The sequence below is a fragment of the Propithecus coquereli genome, unplaced genomic scaffold (genome assembly GCF_000956105.1).
Source record: "Propithecus coquereli isolate 6110/MARCELLA unplaced genomic scaffold, Pcoq_1.0 Scaffold31, whole genome shotgun sequence".
Lineage (NCBI taxonomy): Eukaryota > Metazoa > Chordata > Mammalia > Primates > Indriidae > Propithecus > Propithecus coquereli.
This window is the reverse complement of record NW_012148730.1, coordinates 793,045-809,707: the sequence shown is the minus strand read 5'-3', so window position 1 is coordinate 809,707 and position 16,663 is coordinate 793,045. Positions and strand designations below refer to the sequence as shown.

The window sequence follows — 16,663 nt, the reverse complement described above, 5'->3', positions numbered from 1 at the left end:
CAAAGAGTGTGATGTGCACCATCCCGGGGATAGACAGGGTTGAAGCTCAGACTTGGGGGGGGGCAAGGGCAACATACGTAACCTAAACATCTGTACCCCCATAATATGCTGAAATAAAAAAAAAAGAAAAGAATTCATTGGAAGGATACCCCAGTACAGACAACATTTTTTCATTTTCTAATCAGAGTGCTATAGTCTGAATGTGTCCACCCAAAATTCTTATGTTGAAACATAATCTGTTCTCCCAAGATAGGAAAAAAAAAAGAAACATAATCTGTAATGTGTTAGTATTAAGAGGTAGGGCTCTGGGGAGGTGATTATGTCATGAGGGCGCCCTTTTAAAACAGGCCTGAGGGAGCTTCTTTGCCCCTATACTATGTGAGGAGGCAGCAAGAAGGTATCATCTACAAAGCAGACACAGCCCTCACCATATCTGCTGCCACCTTTATCTTGGACTTTCCAGCCTCCAGAACTGTGAGCAATAAATTTCCATTGTTTATATTTTACCCAGTCTACAGTATTTTTGTTATAGCAGCTGAAGTGGGCCAAGACATACAGTTTATTGTTTGTCTCCTTGTTTCCTTTTGGATATGAGTGTACTTATCATGGGGGTAGTTTAATAAATCGATGGCAGTCCATTTAAAAGGAAAAATTTATTTATTGCTTAAAGATCATAGACCAGAAAATATTAATAATACAGCTGGAAAAAAAAAACAAAACAAAGCAACGCAGGGTTGTTAAGGAAGTCTTCACAGGCATTACAGGCATCTGGTTTTTCCTAACCTTTTCTTATGGGGGTTAGGATGAGGAGGCTCAGGATAAGAGTAACAGCTCAGAATTTCTTCATCTCTGCTCTAACTGTTCCCTTAGCTGATGAATAACAACCAGCCCCACCCTTTAAAACATAACAATGGAAGAAACATAAGCAGCAGTAAGAAATCATCCCTGAGCAGGAAAGCAGCCCTATTGCCTGAACACAGACAGGACACAACCTGGTATTAACTGCTGCAAGGTAGGCACTTAAATTCATTGTGGCAGGTCCTAGCCTTAGGTAGAAATGATTTTGTTTCTATGTTTTAGGAAATACTTCAGAAAAAAAAAACCATAAAAGTTTGGAAAAGCTAAAACACATGCAAACCAACTATGTGGCCTCTAGGCTAGACTGTCTGCCATTGGCAAGCATGGCTGAATCATCTGATGATACCACAGCACAGAAGCAATACAAATAATTCTCACTGGGTGCAGTGGCATGTGCTTATAGTCTCAGCTGCTCAGGAGACTGAGGCAGGAGGATCGCTTGAGCCAGGAATTCAAAGTCAGCTTGGGGAACACAGTGAGACCCTAGCTCTAAAATAATAATAACAATAATTCTCAAATTAATAAAGAGAAAGTCTCACAATTGTGTGGGGTCTTTAAGTCTACTACTTTTTGTATGTTGTCCTTTTCTACTCAACTACAAACTTCAAACATATTATAACTAGCAAAAGAATTAGAGAAACAACTACAGTTGATTCAACATAGGCAAATGAAGGGACAGAAATATGCAGTTTGATTCCATCTTCAGTCTGGACGGAAAATCCAACATTTGTGTGCCAGGCTGAAGGCTCTCCTCACTTCTCTAGAAAATATTTCAATTGTTCCTGCAGGGAAACAAGCTGTAAGGAAAGGCAGAAAAACATGAGAAATTCATCTGAAATCTTAAGTTCCATTACTTGATCTAGAATTTACTTACATGAACCAAAAAGAAATAATGTCATTTGTCATTTAGAAGGTTATCTTAGCCTTACAATGTTTCAAAGAACAGTGTCACAGTCAAGAATGCATGCACAATGCTGCGGCGATGATGTTGTCCTTTATTATGCCAGACTTATAAAAGGAAGCTTTAAAATTGAATATGCTTTAAAAATTGAATACATTTGCTGTTAAGAATCTGTGTTTCTATGAAGAATATACAGAGGTCACAGCTCACTGATGAGATCACTGTAGCCGTATTCTAAGAGTCACAAAATAAGGCAGTTGGGATAGTGTCTTGTTCCAATGAACACACACTGGATCTACCGAGTCTTACCCGCTTCTTCTTGCCACGTTATGAGACACTGAGAAACCAGGTCAGAGTCCTAACCAATCAGGAGCTTGATGATGTTCTATTTATGCTTTCTTAGTCAGAAGCCCTGAACCTTTTGTGGTATAGGATTTAATTTTTTTAAAATTTGGAATGGTAAAGTGACCAATAACATTCAGAGATGTATACTGTCTTTAGATCAAAGGTTATTTAAAAATATTATTCAATTTAGGTCACTCCATACCAGTATGGAATTTTAGTCTGTGAAAGGAATGGAACATTATAAAACAATCCTATGCTGCACATCACCTACCAAACTGCTATAATTGCTATCTGCATTAACCTAGAGGCTCTTCTCACTCAGATACTCAATGACCCCCAGTTACCCATGATTACAACCACTGTTGCTCCAGTTCTTTCTCCTTTGTGAGAAAGAACCAAGATGGTGGAAAGAATCTTCCACCATCCCCTAAAGGTAGGTTCAGACTTCTTGCTGAACAGTCAACCTGGCTAACTCATCCAGCCCCACAGCTTGAATGATCATTTCTGTGTTTGGGCCTCCAATCTCCCATTTTCAAAAGCACTTCCAACTAAAGTCATCATTGTCTCCACTCCCCATTCCACCTAAATCTTCTTTCTGTTGTCTTAATTTCAGTTAATGACATACCAGTTCCCAATTACCCAGGCTTTAGACTCATCTTTGTTCCCCTTTTTGCCCTATATATCCAAACAATTGTTAAGTTCTGGTTCCTTCTACCACTTGTATCTTCCCCTAGTCTTTCCCCATTCCAGCTTCTCCTATATACAGCTGGCAGAAGAATCTTCCTGAGGTACTCCCCAGGTACAAAACGCTTTGAAGGCTCATTATGACCTACACCAAAAATCTAAACTCTTAACCCTGGCATCACCACCTCTTAGTCATCGTGCATGCTGCTTTCTAAGAGAATGCCCTCCTTTCCCTATCTCCTTATTAAAACTCTTCCTACATTTTAAGGCCCAAAACATCTTCTCCATGAAGCTTTCTCTAATCTCCATAGACAAAATAAGCTTTCATTCCGTTAAGTCCCTATCCCTCTCATGAATTTTTCCCCAACTGAAAGCAGAGACTATATCAAGCATTTCATAGCTCCGTGCAGAACCTAGCTTAAAGTAGGCACCCAATAAATCTATATTGAATAAATGAGCTAACATAAAGGGCTTTGAGTAAATAAAGTTTACAGCTACATTTCCGTGTTGAAAATAGCACTCCACAAGCTCAAGTGGCGGGAGGCAAGGGTTGCAAATGCCAAGTTTCCCGATTTCATTGTATAGAGAGACAGCTCTACTGTAAAGATGGTCAATGTACCTAAAACCTGAAGAACTTTGTGTAAATGTGACAAGCATCAACCTCACAAAGTGACCCAGTATAAGAAGGGCAAGGATTCCCTGTATGCCCAAGGAAAGAGGTGTTATGATTGTAAGCAAAGTGGGTATGGTGGGGAGACAAAGCCAATTTTCTGGAAGAAGGCTAAAACCACAAAGAAGATTGTGCTAAGGCTGGAATGAGTTGAGCCTAACTTCAGATCCAAGAGGATGCTGGCCATTAAGAGACGCAAGCATTTTGAACTGGAAGGAGGTAAGAAAAGGCCAAGTGATCCAATTCTAAACTTTGAGACTCTTTTTGTTCCTTTTATTTTGAGGAGAAAATGTTGAAGCTATGGAAAAATTACCTACAGGGAAATAAACACAGTGATATTCAAAAAAGAATAAAAAAAAGAAAGGAGCACTCCTCAATACTAACTATAGTCATGTGTTGCTTAGCAATGGGGATACATTCTGAGAAACGCGTCAGTAAGCAATTTTGTTGTGCAAACATCATAGAGTGTACTTACACAAACTTAAATGGTATAGCCTACTACACATCTAGGCTCTATGGTATGGCCTGTTGATCTTAAGCTACAAACCTGTACAGCCTGTCACTATTCTGAATACTGTAGGCAATTGTAACGCAATGGTAAGTATTTATGTATCTAAACATAGAAAAGGTAGAGTAAAAATACAGAATAAAAGGTAGAAAAAAAAATGGTACACCTGTATAGTGCACTGACCATGGATGGAGCTTGCAGGACTGGAAGTTGCTCTGGGTGAGTCAGTGAGTGAGTGGTGAGTGAATGTGAAGGTCTAGGATATTCCTGTACACTACTGTGGACTTTGTATGTACTATATGCTTACACAACACTAAATTTATTTTAAAAGAGTAATTGTGCTACAACATTATGATGGCTATAATGTCACTAGGTGATAGGAATTTTTCAGTTCCATTATAATCTTATGGGACAACCTGATATCATATATGCAGTCCGTTGTTGACCAAAAAAAACATGGTTATACAGCATATGAAAGTACTTACACAGATAAAGATGTTTGGTGGGTACTAAAGCAATCTTGGCATTATCTGTTCACCTGGTTGTTTTTAAGCAGAACTTAGATAAGTGATTTGCTGAGAGGAAGGGAATATACAGAACATAAAAATTCCCCTGGCCTTGTGGGGCTGAGCATGGGGAGCAATGTATGGCATACATCTTTAACATTTCCTTCTCCTTCAACATGCAGTCATTGGCCCAAGTCCCATCAATTCTACCTTTAAAATACATTATCTCATGTATCAATGTTCATAGCAGCATTATTCACAATAGCCCAAAATGAAAGCAACCCAAATGTCCGTCAATGGGTGAATGGATAAACAAAATGTGGTATGTCCATACAAGGTAATATTAATCAGTATTAAATGGAATAAAGTTCTGATACATGCCACAACATAGATGAACCTTGAAAACTTTATGCCAAGTGAAAGAAACCAGACTCAAAAGACCATATATTATGTGATTCTACTTATATGAAATAACCAGAATAAGCAGTAGATTAGTAGAAAGCAGATTAGTGGTTGCCTAGGGCTGGGCAGGGGAGAGATTTGGAGGAAATGGGGAGTGACTGCTAATGGGTAGAGGGTTTCTTTTTGGGGTGCTGAAAACTTCTAAAATTCTGGTGACAGTTGCACAACTCTGGATATACTAAAAGCCTTTGAATTGTATTGTTTAAATGGGTGAATTGTATGGTATGTGAATTACATCTCAATAAAATGCAGTTACAAAACCATTTTTATTACAGTTTAAAAATCTTTCCATCTCCACTGCCACTACCTTAGCCCAAGTTACCATCATTTTTTTTTTTTTTTGAGACAGTCTTTTTGTTGCTGTTTTTTTTTTTGAGACAGAGTCTCACTCTGTTGCCCTGGCTAGAGTGAGTGCCGTGGCGTTAGCCTAGCTCACAGCAACCTCAAACTCATGGGCTCAAGCGATCCTCCTGCCTCAGCCTCCTGAGTAGCTGGGACTACAGGCATGGGCCACCATGCCTGGCTAATTTTTTCTATTTTTAGTAGAGACGGGGTCTCGCTCTTGCTCAGGCTAGTCTTGAACTCCTGACCTCAAGCAATCCTCCTACCTCAGCCTCCCAGAGTGCTAGGATTACAGGCATGAGCCACCACACCTGGCCATACCATCATTTCTTATTAGACTACCACACAGCCTCCTAACTGGCCTCTTTGCTTCTACTTCTGCCTTCCTACAATCTATTCTCCAGATAATAATCAGGGTAATCTTTAAAAAGTTCAAATTAGATATGATTCTCTTGCTTAAAATTCTTCAAGGGCTTCCCGTTGCATTTAAGACTAAAACCCATCCCCTTATCATGGCCGCAAGGCCATATGCTATGGCCTCTGCCTATTCCTCCAACCTTATATTAAGCCATTCTCTTCTTTGCTTATTTCCAAGGTCCTCAAAGAGGCCAAGTTCTTTCTCAACATGGGACCTTGCATGTGCTCCATCCCAGAGGCTCCTCATCTCACTCTTTGCCTGGACTTATCCTTTAGGTCTCAGTTTAAATATCATCTCCTCAGAGAGGCCTATCATGATCTCCCAATTTAATTTAGGCCTCTCCTAGCACCATTGACTTTACTTCCTTCATAGAACTTCTTCACAATTTCTACCTTCATATTTGTATAATTTGTTTACTGTCAATCTCCCTGGCTAGACTGTTAGCACCATAAGGACTAGTACAGCAGGTCTTTGAATAATATCGTTTCATTCAACGTTGTTTTGTTATAGTAAGCCCTCACTTAATATCAATAGGTGCTTGGAAACTGCAACTTTAAGTGAAATGACATATAAAAGGTCCTTTTATAATGTCGTGAGTTCAATGTTGTTTCGTTATACTGTTAATGAGAATAATGTTCTCCTATCTATCTGTGTGGCATTTGTACATTCTCCCCATGGCTGTGTGGGTTTTCTCCCGGTACTCTGGCTTCGTCCCACATCCCAGAGATGTTCATGTTAGATTCACTGGCATGTCTAAATGGTCCCAGTCTGAGTGTGGGTGTGTGTGAGTGTGCTCTGCGATGGGATGGTGTCCTGTTCAGGGCTGGTTCCCACCTTGCACCCTGAGCTGCAGGGATAGGCTCTGGCCACCCATGACTCTGAACTGGAATCACTGGGTAATAATTATCTTACTTGTTTTTATTGATCTTTCTTCAATATATGCTTAGCTCACATTTATTTCAATGCTTAATATTAGGAGTGTTTTTTCTTTTTTTTTGAGACAGGGTCTTGGTCTGTCACCCAGACTGGAGTACAATGGCACAATCGATCCTCCTGCATCAGCCTCCAAAGTAATTGGGACTACAGGTGCATGACATTACACTCGGCTAATTTTTTTTATTTTTTGTAGAGACGGGGTCTCACTATGTTATCCAGATTGGTCTTGAACTGGCCTCAAGCAATCCTCCTAACTCAGCTTCCCAAAGACCAAAGTGCTGGGATTATAAGCATGAGCCACTGCACCTGGCCAGTGTTTTGTTTTTTATTTAGTAGTTTGGTGATATTTTTGTGACCAGAAATATACCATAGGAACTAACTCCTGTTTATATCAATTAGCCTATGGCAAAACTGGTTTTATTATACGTCGTTTTGCTTAACGTTGCAGTTTCCAAGTAGCTATCGATAACACTGAGGGCTTATTGTATTGTATCTGTCTTATTCGATACTGTACATCCAGTGCTTTTCACTTCCTAGGCATTCAATATCTGTTGAATGAGTAAATTTTCACAAAGACCTCGTTCCACCCTGCTACCTTGATTTGGAAGATTTGGCCACCACTATTCCTCTGAGAGGAATAGCCAGAAATGATATTGGGGGTGAGGTGGGGGGTTCTTTGTATCAAATGTGTTCTGGTCGATTTGGAAACATACTTCTCACCTGCTCAGTTTTTTGATTTTCCTCCAACGTAAGCTTCTCCAGCACAGACTGAAAATGATTCTGAAAACAAATTGTATAAATGATGAATTCTGAGTCTCAAAGTAAAAAGGACCAAGAGAAACAAGGAGTTTGGCAAGTAATCTGGTAAGAAAACTGTCAGTCATACAAAAGGGCACTCTTTTTTAAAGGATTTAGATTATAAAAACTACACCCCTTAACAACAGTGCTATCCTATTTTATTTTATACACCCTACACAACGTTTTTTCTTGCCTTAAAATAAATGACTGGAATGCCTTCATGTCACCTTTTTCTAGTTTAGCACAAATCCTTTGGCTGTGGTGACCTATTAAAGAAGCTGCTGACAACTCCTCCATTTCCCCTCACCAGGGCAGAATAGTACTATGCCTATCTAGTAAAATATGCAACAATAACAATCATAATAATACAATATATATGAATCTTTCAAAGTATGTCCTTATCTATTATCTTACTTGGTTATTCTAAAGGATAACATCAAAATGGGCATAATTCTGTGTCAAGCTGCTCCCCTTTGATGACCACAGCTCTACAGAAAATGAAATCTGGCAAGGAATTCTCCAAATACTTCAGAATTTCCCTCATTGCAAAAATGTAAGCAAACATGGCCTAACATACATTTTCCTTTTGTTGAGACTCTTAAACATGTATTACTAAAAGTAAAGCAAGATATTCTTGTTCAAGCATGCATCAAAAAATATAAAAACTAATTTAGTTAATTCTCCTTTACCGCAATGAATACATTTTGGTACAAACGACAGGGTTCAATCTATGCCCTACCATTTACTGTGAGTCTCGGCAAGTTAATTAACCTCTTTGAATTTCAATTCTTTATCTATGAAACGAGAATGGTGACAATATCTAAGCTTCAGGGATATGAGGCTAAATGAGATAATACATGTACAATTCTTAGCTCTTTAGGTGCTTTCTACATAGTAAATGTTCAATACTGACTATTCTTAAGTCACCTGATCCCTTCCCAAAAATGCTTATATTAGAAGATAAAAGTTACCCAGGTAAAAGGAAACAGGGCTATCTTTTATTAGGAGTTTCTAAGAGATTATTTAAGTTCATGAATGAACAAGAATGCCTCATAGAGATGACATGAGTGGAAACACAAACATGGGATGGATTTTGAAAGTAAGATACCAAGATTTCTTTAAACCAGGCAATAAGAATTTACCTTGAGCATCAGGTTCTCCACTTTCATGATGAGAGTCTTTTGTCTTTGTGCTTTTTTCTGAATCCTGTGGAGCCTTTTCTCTATGTAATGAATCTGCTTCTGAATTTCAGAGACTAACAGAGATAGAAACTTTATGTATCTAAATAGAGCCTAGCCTAAACTAATCAAGTAAAACTTCACTATGCATTTGAGCAATAACTTCTTTTTTTTTTTTTTTTTGAGACAGAGTCTCACTCTGTGGCCTGGGCTAGAGTGTTGTGGCATCAGCTTAGCTCACAGCAACCTCAAACTCCTGGGCTCAAGTGATCCTCCTGCCTCAGCCTCCCGAGTAGCTGGGACTACAGGCATGCGCCACCATGCCTGGCTAATTTTTTTCTATAAATATTTTTAATTGTCCAGCTAATTTCTTTTTATTTTTAGTAGAGATGGGGTCTCGCTCTTGCTGAGGCTGGTCTCGAACTCCTGAGCTCAAACGATCCACCCGCCTCGGCCTCCCAGAGTGCTAGGATTACAGGCGCGAGCCACTGTGCCCGGCCCGAGCAATAACTTCTAAACTTAGCCTTGCATCTAATGTGCATTTAGAGTCAGCTGTTAGCACTGCCACTCACCCTGTCCCATCCCTGTTTTTCACTCTGACTTACCCACTGAACTGGCACCGTCCTTTGCCTCATACTGGCCAGATGCCATAAACTTGGCCTGTAGCTCCCTTTCCAGCTCTTCTTCAGAGTCCTCTTCATAATCATCTTCCTCTTCATCATCCTCATCCTCATCTTCATCATCGTCATCCTCATCTTCATCATTGTCATCCTCCTCCTCATTGTCGTCATCTTCGTTGTTGTCATCATCATCATCATCATCACTGTTACTACTAGAATCACTGAACGTCTCCCGAAGCATATCATATTCTATCGGTTTTACGCAAGAGGAAGGAGAAACTACCTGAAGCTTTGCAAATGACTCCCACTCCAGATACAATCATACTCCTTACATTCAAATTCACTGGGCAACCAGTGAATTTTATAAATCATCTTTCTCACAGGAGGATTATTCCCTTCATAAAACAGGGACAGTAAATGAAAAACACTGTAACATTCATTCACATATTCAATGACCCAGACATCTAGAGAATCTAAGCGTCCACAAGAAGTTAGAATACCAGGGGTGGATGGGACATTAGAACACCAACCTAAAACATTTAAAGCACTGAGAGACCAATAGGAGGGAAGAACGGTAAAGGCATTCTTTTTCTGTGATTCACCTGTGAATCTATGGAGAATGATCTGATACCGAGTCAACAGCTGTCCTATCTGAAGCTCCTGCTTTGCCTTAACTAAATTACCTGAGATGTGACCTTGATTGTAGCCACTCATTCCTGGGGCTATCTCAAAGCCTGGAATGGAACCTTGACTTTCTATTTCCTTGGTTTCACCTTCAGTAATGACTTCCCATCCTGAAAGAAGGAGGCAGTCAAGGAAAATGCAGAAGGAAAGGAGAAGGCACAGTTGAAGGGGAAAAGATTCTGGCTAAAGGTGCTATTTAATTTAGTCCAACTTTACGCTATTTGTGGATTCCTAGTTTAGAGAAGTGCCTTATATTGAATTACACAAGTAAATAAATGTCTATTACATGATTTTACTGTTCCTAGCTAGAACGTAACATTTCCAAAAATCTTAAGTTCTACACATCAAAACTGGCACACAAATGAGGGTTTGTCAGCACATGCAGATGGGGTGGAACAGGCTATGCAGAAAATATTTTTATAAAGGATACGTGCACAGACAGCTTCAGCATCTGAAGACAGCAGTCTCTTTACATCCTTTTCCACATCTGGAGAGTCAGTGCACTGAAGCGAAGTGGGGGAGAGGATACCAACACCGTCAACTAACACTTCGTGTTCTCCAGAAATGTCCTTTTCCTGCATACCAATGAATTCAAATGATTAGACCTTTTTAGATGCCAAATTTCTACTTTAGTGCTATTTATGAAGGAATTTTTAGCCGTGGTCTAAATTTTTTTACAGTAAACTTATTTTTTTCCCAATTAAACAAATTATTTGAGACATTTAATCTTTTCCATTTGCAACTCTATGGTAAAGATCTCTCTCAGAGGTGCAGCCCTTAGGTCTCAGTTATTAATTATTTGCCCCGATTCATATTGGCAAAGAACTATAATTCTTTATTAGCTGTTTAGAAGTAATTTGGTTTAAAGACCCAAATTCTCAGATTTCACTTCCCCACATCTTTATTTTCTTATTTATTTATTTGTTTGAGACACAGTCTCACTCTATGGCACCAGCCTAGCTCACAAACTTCTGAGCTCAAGCGATCCTCCTGCCTCAGCCTCCCAGTAGCTGGGACTACAGGCATGCACCACCACGCCTGGCTAATATTTTTTTTTTTTCTATCCGGCTAATTTTTTCTATTTTTAGTAGAGACGGGGTCTCGCTCTTGCTCAGGCTGGTCTCGAACTCCTGAGCTCAAGCAATCCTCCTGTGTTGGCCTCCCAGAGTGCTAGGATTATAGGCATGAGCCACTGCGCCTGGCCCCCACATCTTTATTATTAGATATGTTCCTACAAAAACTGGATCTTAGCTACATGTTCTCCCTTGAATCCAGTTTTAGATAATTATCTCCACAGCAACCAACTTGTCATGCCACAAATAGAAATTAAGACTTTGAGGGGGAATAAGCAATTGCAAACAACTGCTGCTAAAAATGAACCCTGGCTTCCAAGGAATAGCATTTGAAATAAGTATCAGAGAAAAAAGCAGATCAGAATACAGAGTCAGTGGCCAAATTGTATCTTTTCCTAGGAGTCACTGGACAACGAACAATGAATTCATTATTCAGTGAATCAAATCCAGTGTACTTGTATGGGAGTGGGGGTTAAGGGTGAGAAGGAAAGCTCGAAAGTAACCTTTATGATTTATTTGATTTGTTTGAAACTAATGAGCTATTAAACAAAACACACTAAGGGTAAACAATGAAGTTATGATTGCTCTACCTCAGTAAAGCTGATTTCTTCCATTTGTTTGAAATCATTGGGCTATGAAAGAAAACACAATAAACAATGAATTTATATTATGATTATTCTACTTCAGTAAAGCTTAAAGAGCTCTATAACTATTCTTAACTTAGTTTTACATTTAGTAGCCACTCAATAAACACTGTTGACTGACAGAGTATAAAAGCCAAGGCAACCGTGTTCATGGATTGGAATACTCAAGAGAGTAAAGTTGTCAATTCTCCTCACATTGAACTGTAAGTTTAATGTAATTTCTATCGAAATTCCAGCAAGATTTTCTGCAGACATAGACAAGCTTATTATAAGATTTATATGGGAAGGTATAGGCTCTAGAATGGCTAAAACAATATTGACAAAGAACAATAAAGTGGGAACAATCAGTCTTCTGATTTCAAGGCCTATTATATAGATACACTGTACTACTGGTGGAGGGATTAGCACATGGATCATTGGACACAACAGAAAACCCAGAAATAGACCAACACACGTATGCCCAACTGATTTTTAGCAAAGGTGCAAAAGCAATACAGTGAAGGAAGGACAGCCTTTGCAACAAACGGTGCTGGAACAATTGGACAGCCTTAGGCAAAAAAAAAAAAGCCTTGAATTTAATATCATACCTTTTATAAAAAATAACTCAAAAATGGATCATGGGGGGAGGAGGGGGGAGGGGACGGGTATATGCATACATAAAGAGTGCAATGCGCACCACCCGAAGAATGGACATATTTGAAACTCGGACTTAGAGGGGCAGGTGGGGTAAGGGCAACATACGTAACCTAAACATCTGTACCCCCATAATATGCTGAAATAAAAAAAAAATGGATCACGGTCTTTTTTTTCTTTTTTTCCAAGACAGAGTCTCACTTTGTCACCCGGGCTAGAGTGAGTACCGTGGCGTCGGCCTAGCTCACAGCAACCTCAAACTCCTGGGCTCAAGTGATCCTCCTGCCTCAGCCTCCTGAGTAGCTGGGACTACAGATGTGAACCACCATGCCCGGCTAATTTTTTGTTTCTATTTGTAGTTGACTGGCTAATTTTTTCTATTTTTAGTAGAGAGAGGGTCTCGTTCTTGCTCAGGCTGCTCTCGAACTCCTGACCTCGAGCGATCCTCCCGCCTCGGCCTCCCACAGGAGGATTACAAGCGTGAGCCACCACGCCCGGCTCACAGTCTTAAATATAAAATGTGAAACTTTTTTTAAAAACATAGATGAAAATCTTCAGGATCTGGGCTAGGCAAAGAGTTCTTAGATTTAACACAAAAAGCAAGATCCTTAACAGAAAAAAAAATAAGTTGGACCTCATCGGAACTAAAAACTTTTGGTCTTTGAAAGACCCTGAGAAGGGGATGAAAAGATAAGATATAGATTGGGAGAAAATATTTGCAAACTACATATCTGACAAAAGACTTGTATTTGTTAATAGAATATAAAAAGAACTCTCAAAACTCAATAATGAAAAAAACCCATTTAGAAAATGGACGAAAGGCATGAACAGACATTTCACTGAAGTGGATATACAGATGGAGAGCAAGCACATAAGATGTTCAACATCATTAGCCATCAGGGTAATGTAAACTAATATCACAAGGAGATCACTACATACCAATCAGAATGGCTAAAATAAAAAACAGTGACAACACCTAATGCTAGTGAGGAGGTGGAGAAACTAGATCACTCATACATTATTGGTGGAAATGTAAAATGGTACAGCCACTTTGGAAAATAGTGGAGTAGTTTCTTATAAAACTAAACATGCAACTACCATATGACCCAGCAATTATACTCCTGGGCATTTATCCCAGAGAAATGAAGACTTATGTTCACACAAAAACCTGTTCACAGCTTTATTTATAATAGTCACAAACTGGACACAACCCAGGTATCTTTCAATGGGCGAACAGTTAAACTGTGGTACATTCATACCATGGAATACTACTCAGCAATAAAAAGGAACAAACTATTGATACTGCAAAAACTTACAAGGATCTTAAGGGAATTATGCTGAGTGGAAAAATAAGCTAGTCTCTGATGTTATATATGGTATGATTCCATTTATATGACATTTTTGAAATGACAAAATTACAGAGATGGAGAACAGATGAGTGATTGCCAGATGTTAGGGACCAGGAGTTTGTGGTGGAAGAAAGGTGGATATGGTTATATAAGGGCAAGATAAGGGATCCTTGTGGTGGTGAAACTGTTTAGTATCTGGACTATGTAGGTAGATACCCGAACCTACGCATGTGATAAAACTGCATAAAACTAAACACACACACACAAACACATGAGTACAAGTAAAAACTTGAGAAATTTGAATAAAATTGGTGAATTATAATAATGTCAAGTTCCTGTTTGGGATATTGTGCTATAGTTCTGCAAAATGTTATAATGGGGAAAACTGGAAAAAGGGTACATAGTGTCTCTGTTTTATTTCTTACAACTGCATGTGAATCTATAATTCTTTGAAAATACAATGTTTAATTAAAAAAAAGAAGCCAAGCCACAGTACTCCTGTACCTTGCCCAAGGATCTACCAGCCTGAAATAGGGTTAGAAAAATATAACTACAATTCCCAATTCTTAGGTCCTGGATGAGTTCACTTTAAATCCAGATCTTGCAATTGAAAACTAAAAGCATTAGCAGAAATTTCAAATTCATGATTCCTCCAGACCCCTCTCAACTAGGCTGTAACCTCAAGGATCAGGTTTGTTTTTATTCACTGCTATATTCCCATCTGCTAACATAGTACTGGTGTTTAGCTCGCATTCAATAAATGTTTACTGAACATATGAATGAATGAACACATTAATTCCCAACTGACTTTCTCCCTTTCCTTCCTACTCACAATCCTCTTCTAATCTACCCAGCAGACACACAAACAACATGCAACTAACCTTTTTTGTTGTTTTCCGGAACCTTTTCTTTCTAACATTCTTAAGTGGTGGAGTAACTAAAATAAAAAATACAACAAAGTGAAACGTATGTATGATTGATGGTAGTCTCATATCTATCTGAATTTGATAGAGAAAGCCACTGGCTCATGACATGACTCCTTCCCTTAACAGTGTCTGAGAGCCTAATGAACCAAACACCTAAGTGTGGTAAGAGGTCCCTGGTTCACAAGGAATCACAATTCAGCAGATAAATGTAGTCAGCCAGAATGAGCACAGGACTGGTGACTTACTGCCATGCTTCCAGACATACTTCTTCTGTTTCTCCTTTTCATCTTTACTCATTGCTTGAACATCAGAGGTAACTGGTTCTTCTGGAGAAGAGCGGAGATCAACAGGCTTACACACAAGCATCTACATTTAACAAAGACAAAGAAGTTATTATGGCCATAAATCTTGGGTTAACAATAAATCATGATCATTCTTACTACCAGAAATCTTAGAGCACAGAAAAGACTGATACTTGGCATTTCTAGGACACCAAGTGTTATGTAATATATACCTATATTCTCTCATATTCTCCCTCCTCCTCCCCTTCCCCTCCCCCCACCAGCAGCACTATATATGGACTCTGAGGTTTTTTTTTTTTTTTTAGCTAGAGAGCTCACCACTGCAGAGGGAATACATTGAAAACAGATATATCTTAACATTTCGATTTAGAGAGGAAATAAGAAATCAACAGCAGAGATGATGATAAGAACCAATTTAAACCTCCAGCGTTAACGGCATACTGCTTTAGCAGAAAGTTCAAAAGATTCCCAGCTGCTCATATTTTTTCAATTGATGAAAAGTCACTATAAATGGCAAACAGGGGGCTCTACAAGCTATTTGGACAAAATAAAGTACTGAAAAGCTAAGGATCAAACACCAAACCGGAACATGACATTTCATTTCTATGCAATCGATCTGGAAATTAGAAATGACAAGCAGCCATTGACCTAGTGGAAAGGAGTGCTGAAAGAGAGAAAATGGAGGGAGAAAGGGATTCCCTGAAGGATGTGAGAGCTAGTACATTAAAAAAACTAGTTCATACCTGGGAAATATCTGCTGTTTTATAAAAGGTTTTTTTATCATAAGTTTTCAGGCTTCCGATAACACAAGGCAAATCAACTAGCTTAGCAGCTAGTGAGACATCTTCTACCTGAACAAGTGCATTCCGCCCATCAGCTGAAGAGAATTAAAGAAGATTAAAGTTGACATCTTCCCAGTGAACTCTTAAGCCTCCGAAGCTTTGAATAATGAAGACTTATATGAGACGGACTAGTCTTTCAGTGTAACCTACTATTTCCCAAAATGCTAGAATTGTGTACACAATTAGAACTTCCCACAGAAAAGAAGGGAGAGTATATGGAGCTCTTTTTTCCCAGTTGCTGTCACTAGTTCAAAAGTAGCCCACGTTTCTTGTTAACGAGTGTGAACTAAATTTGAGTGAAGCGGTAAATATTTCATTCTCATCCTGAAAAGCAAATTCCATCCATTTAAACCCACCCCTTTGTTTTAGAAGCATTCAATCATGTCATTGTACATGTGTGTTTTCAAAGGGTTGGGTGAAGGAAGGGTTGACCCTAGAATGGTGCTAATTAGTCTCATATTAAAAATCTCTAGTTAGCTTCACAAAGATAAAGTTCTATACGACAACAAAAAATAAAACAAATAAAAACAAAAAAATAACAAAAAAAAAAAAGAAAAAAAATTCTATACAACAGCCGTATACTGAACTCTGAATCCTGCTCAGATGTTTTAAATATGAATGTCTTTTGACACAAGAGAACTCAGGTGTAATCTTACATTAAGTTAAAAAAGAAACATGCAGAACCATGTTTGACATGATCCTTTCTGTGTGAATTAACTTTTGAAATATATAGAGAGATTATTTACATTCTAGTATTATGCATAAAAATTTTGTCTGTAAGGAAACACAAGAAGAAATGGTTAATAGTAGTAATCTTTGGCATCGAGGCTGGAGCACTGTGAGGAGAGTTTCATTTCTCCTTTTGAACTTTTATTTGAATTTTCTAATCACAAACCTGTATTATCTTTTTTTGTAATAAATGTCAATGAGAGGCCAGGTGCGGTGGCTCACGCCTGTAATCTTAGCACTCTGGGAGGCGAGGCG

General features: G+C 38.8%; 1 protein-coding gene and 1 pseudogene across 1 annotated transcript in view; one reads left to right on the top strand and one right to left on the bottom strand.

The window, feature by feature from the left end:
• Positions 1-1,610: 1,610 nt before the first annotated feature.
• TAF7L (TAF7-like RNA polymerase II, TATA box binding protein (TBP)-associated factor, 50kDa) overlaps positions 1,611-16,663 on the bottom strand; it is a 25,023-nt gene continuing 9,970 nt past the window's right edge. Inside the window, exons 4-14 of the mRNA XM_012650052.1 lie at positions 15,581-15,714; positions 14,781-14,901; positions 14,491-14,546; positions 11,574-11,615; positions 10,341-10,413; positions 9,910-10,020; positions 9,431-9,475; positions 9,212-9,397; positions 8,571-8,683; positions 7,351-7,410; positions 1,611-1,655 (exon numbers count right to left, since the gene is read on the bottom strand). Coding sequence (XP_012505506.1) covers positions 1,611-1,655; positions 7,351-7,410; positions 8,571-8,683; positions 9,212-9,397; positions 9,431-9,475; positions 9,910-10,020; positions 10,341-10,413; positions 11,574-11,615; positions 14,491-14,546; positions 14,781-14,901; positions 15,581-15,714 — 986 coding nt within the window. The remainder of the gene's footprint in view (positions 1,656-7,350; positions 7,411-8,570; positions 8,684-9,211; positions 9,398-9,430; positions 9,476-9,909; positions 10,021-10,340; positions 10,414-11,573; positions 11,616-14,490; positions 14,547-14,780; positions 14,902-15,580; positions 15,715-16,663) is intronic.
• Positions 3,395-3,754, top strand: LOC105814894 (annotated as a pseudogene).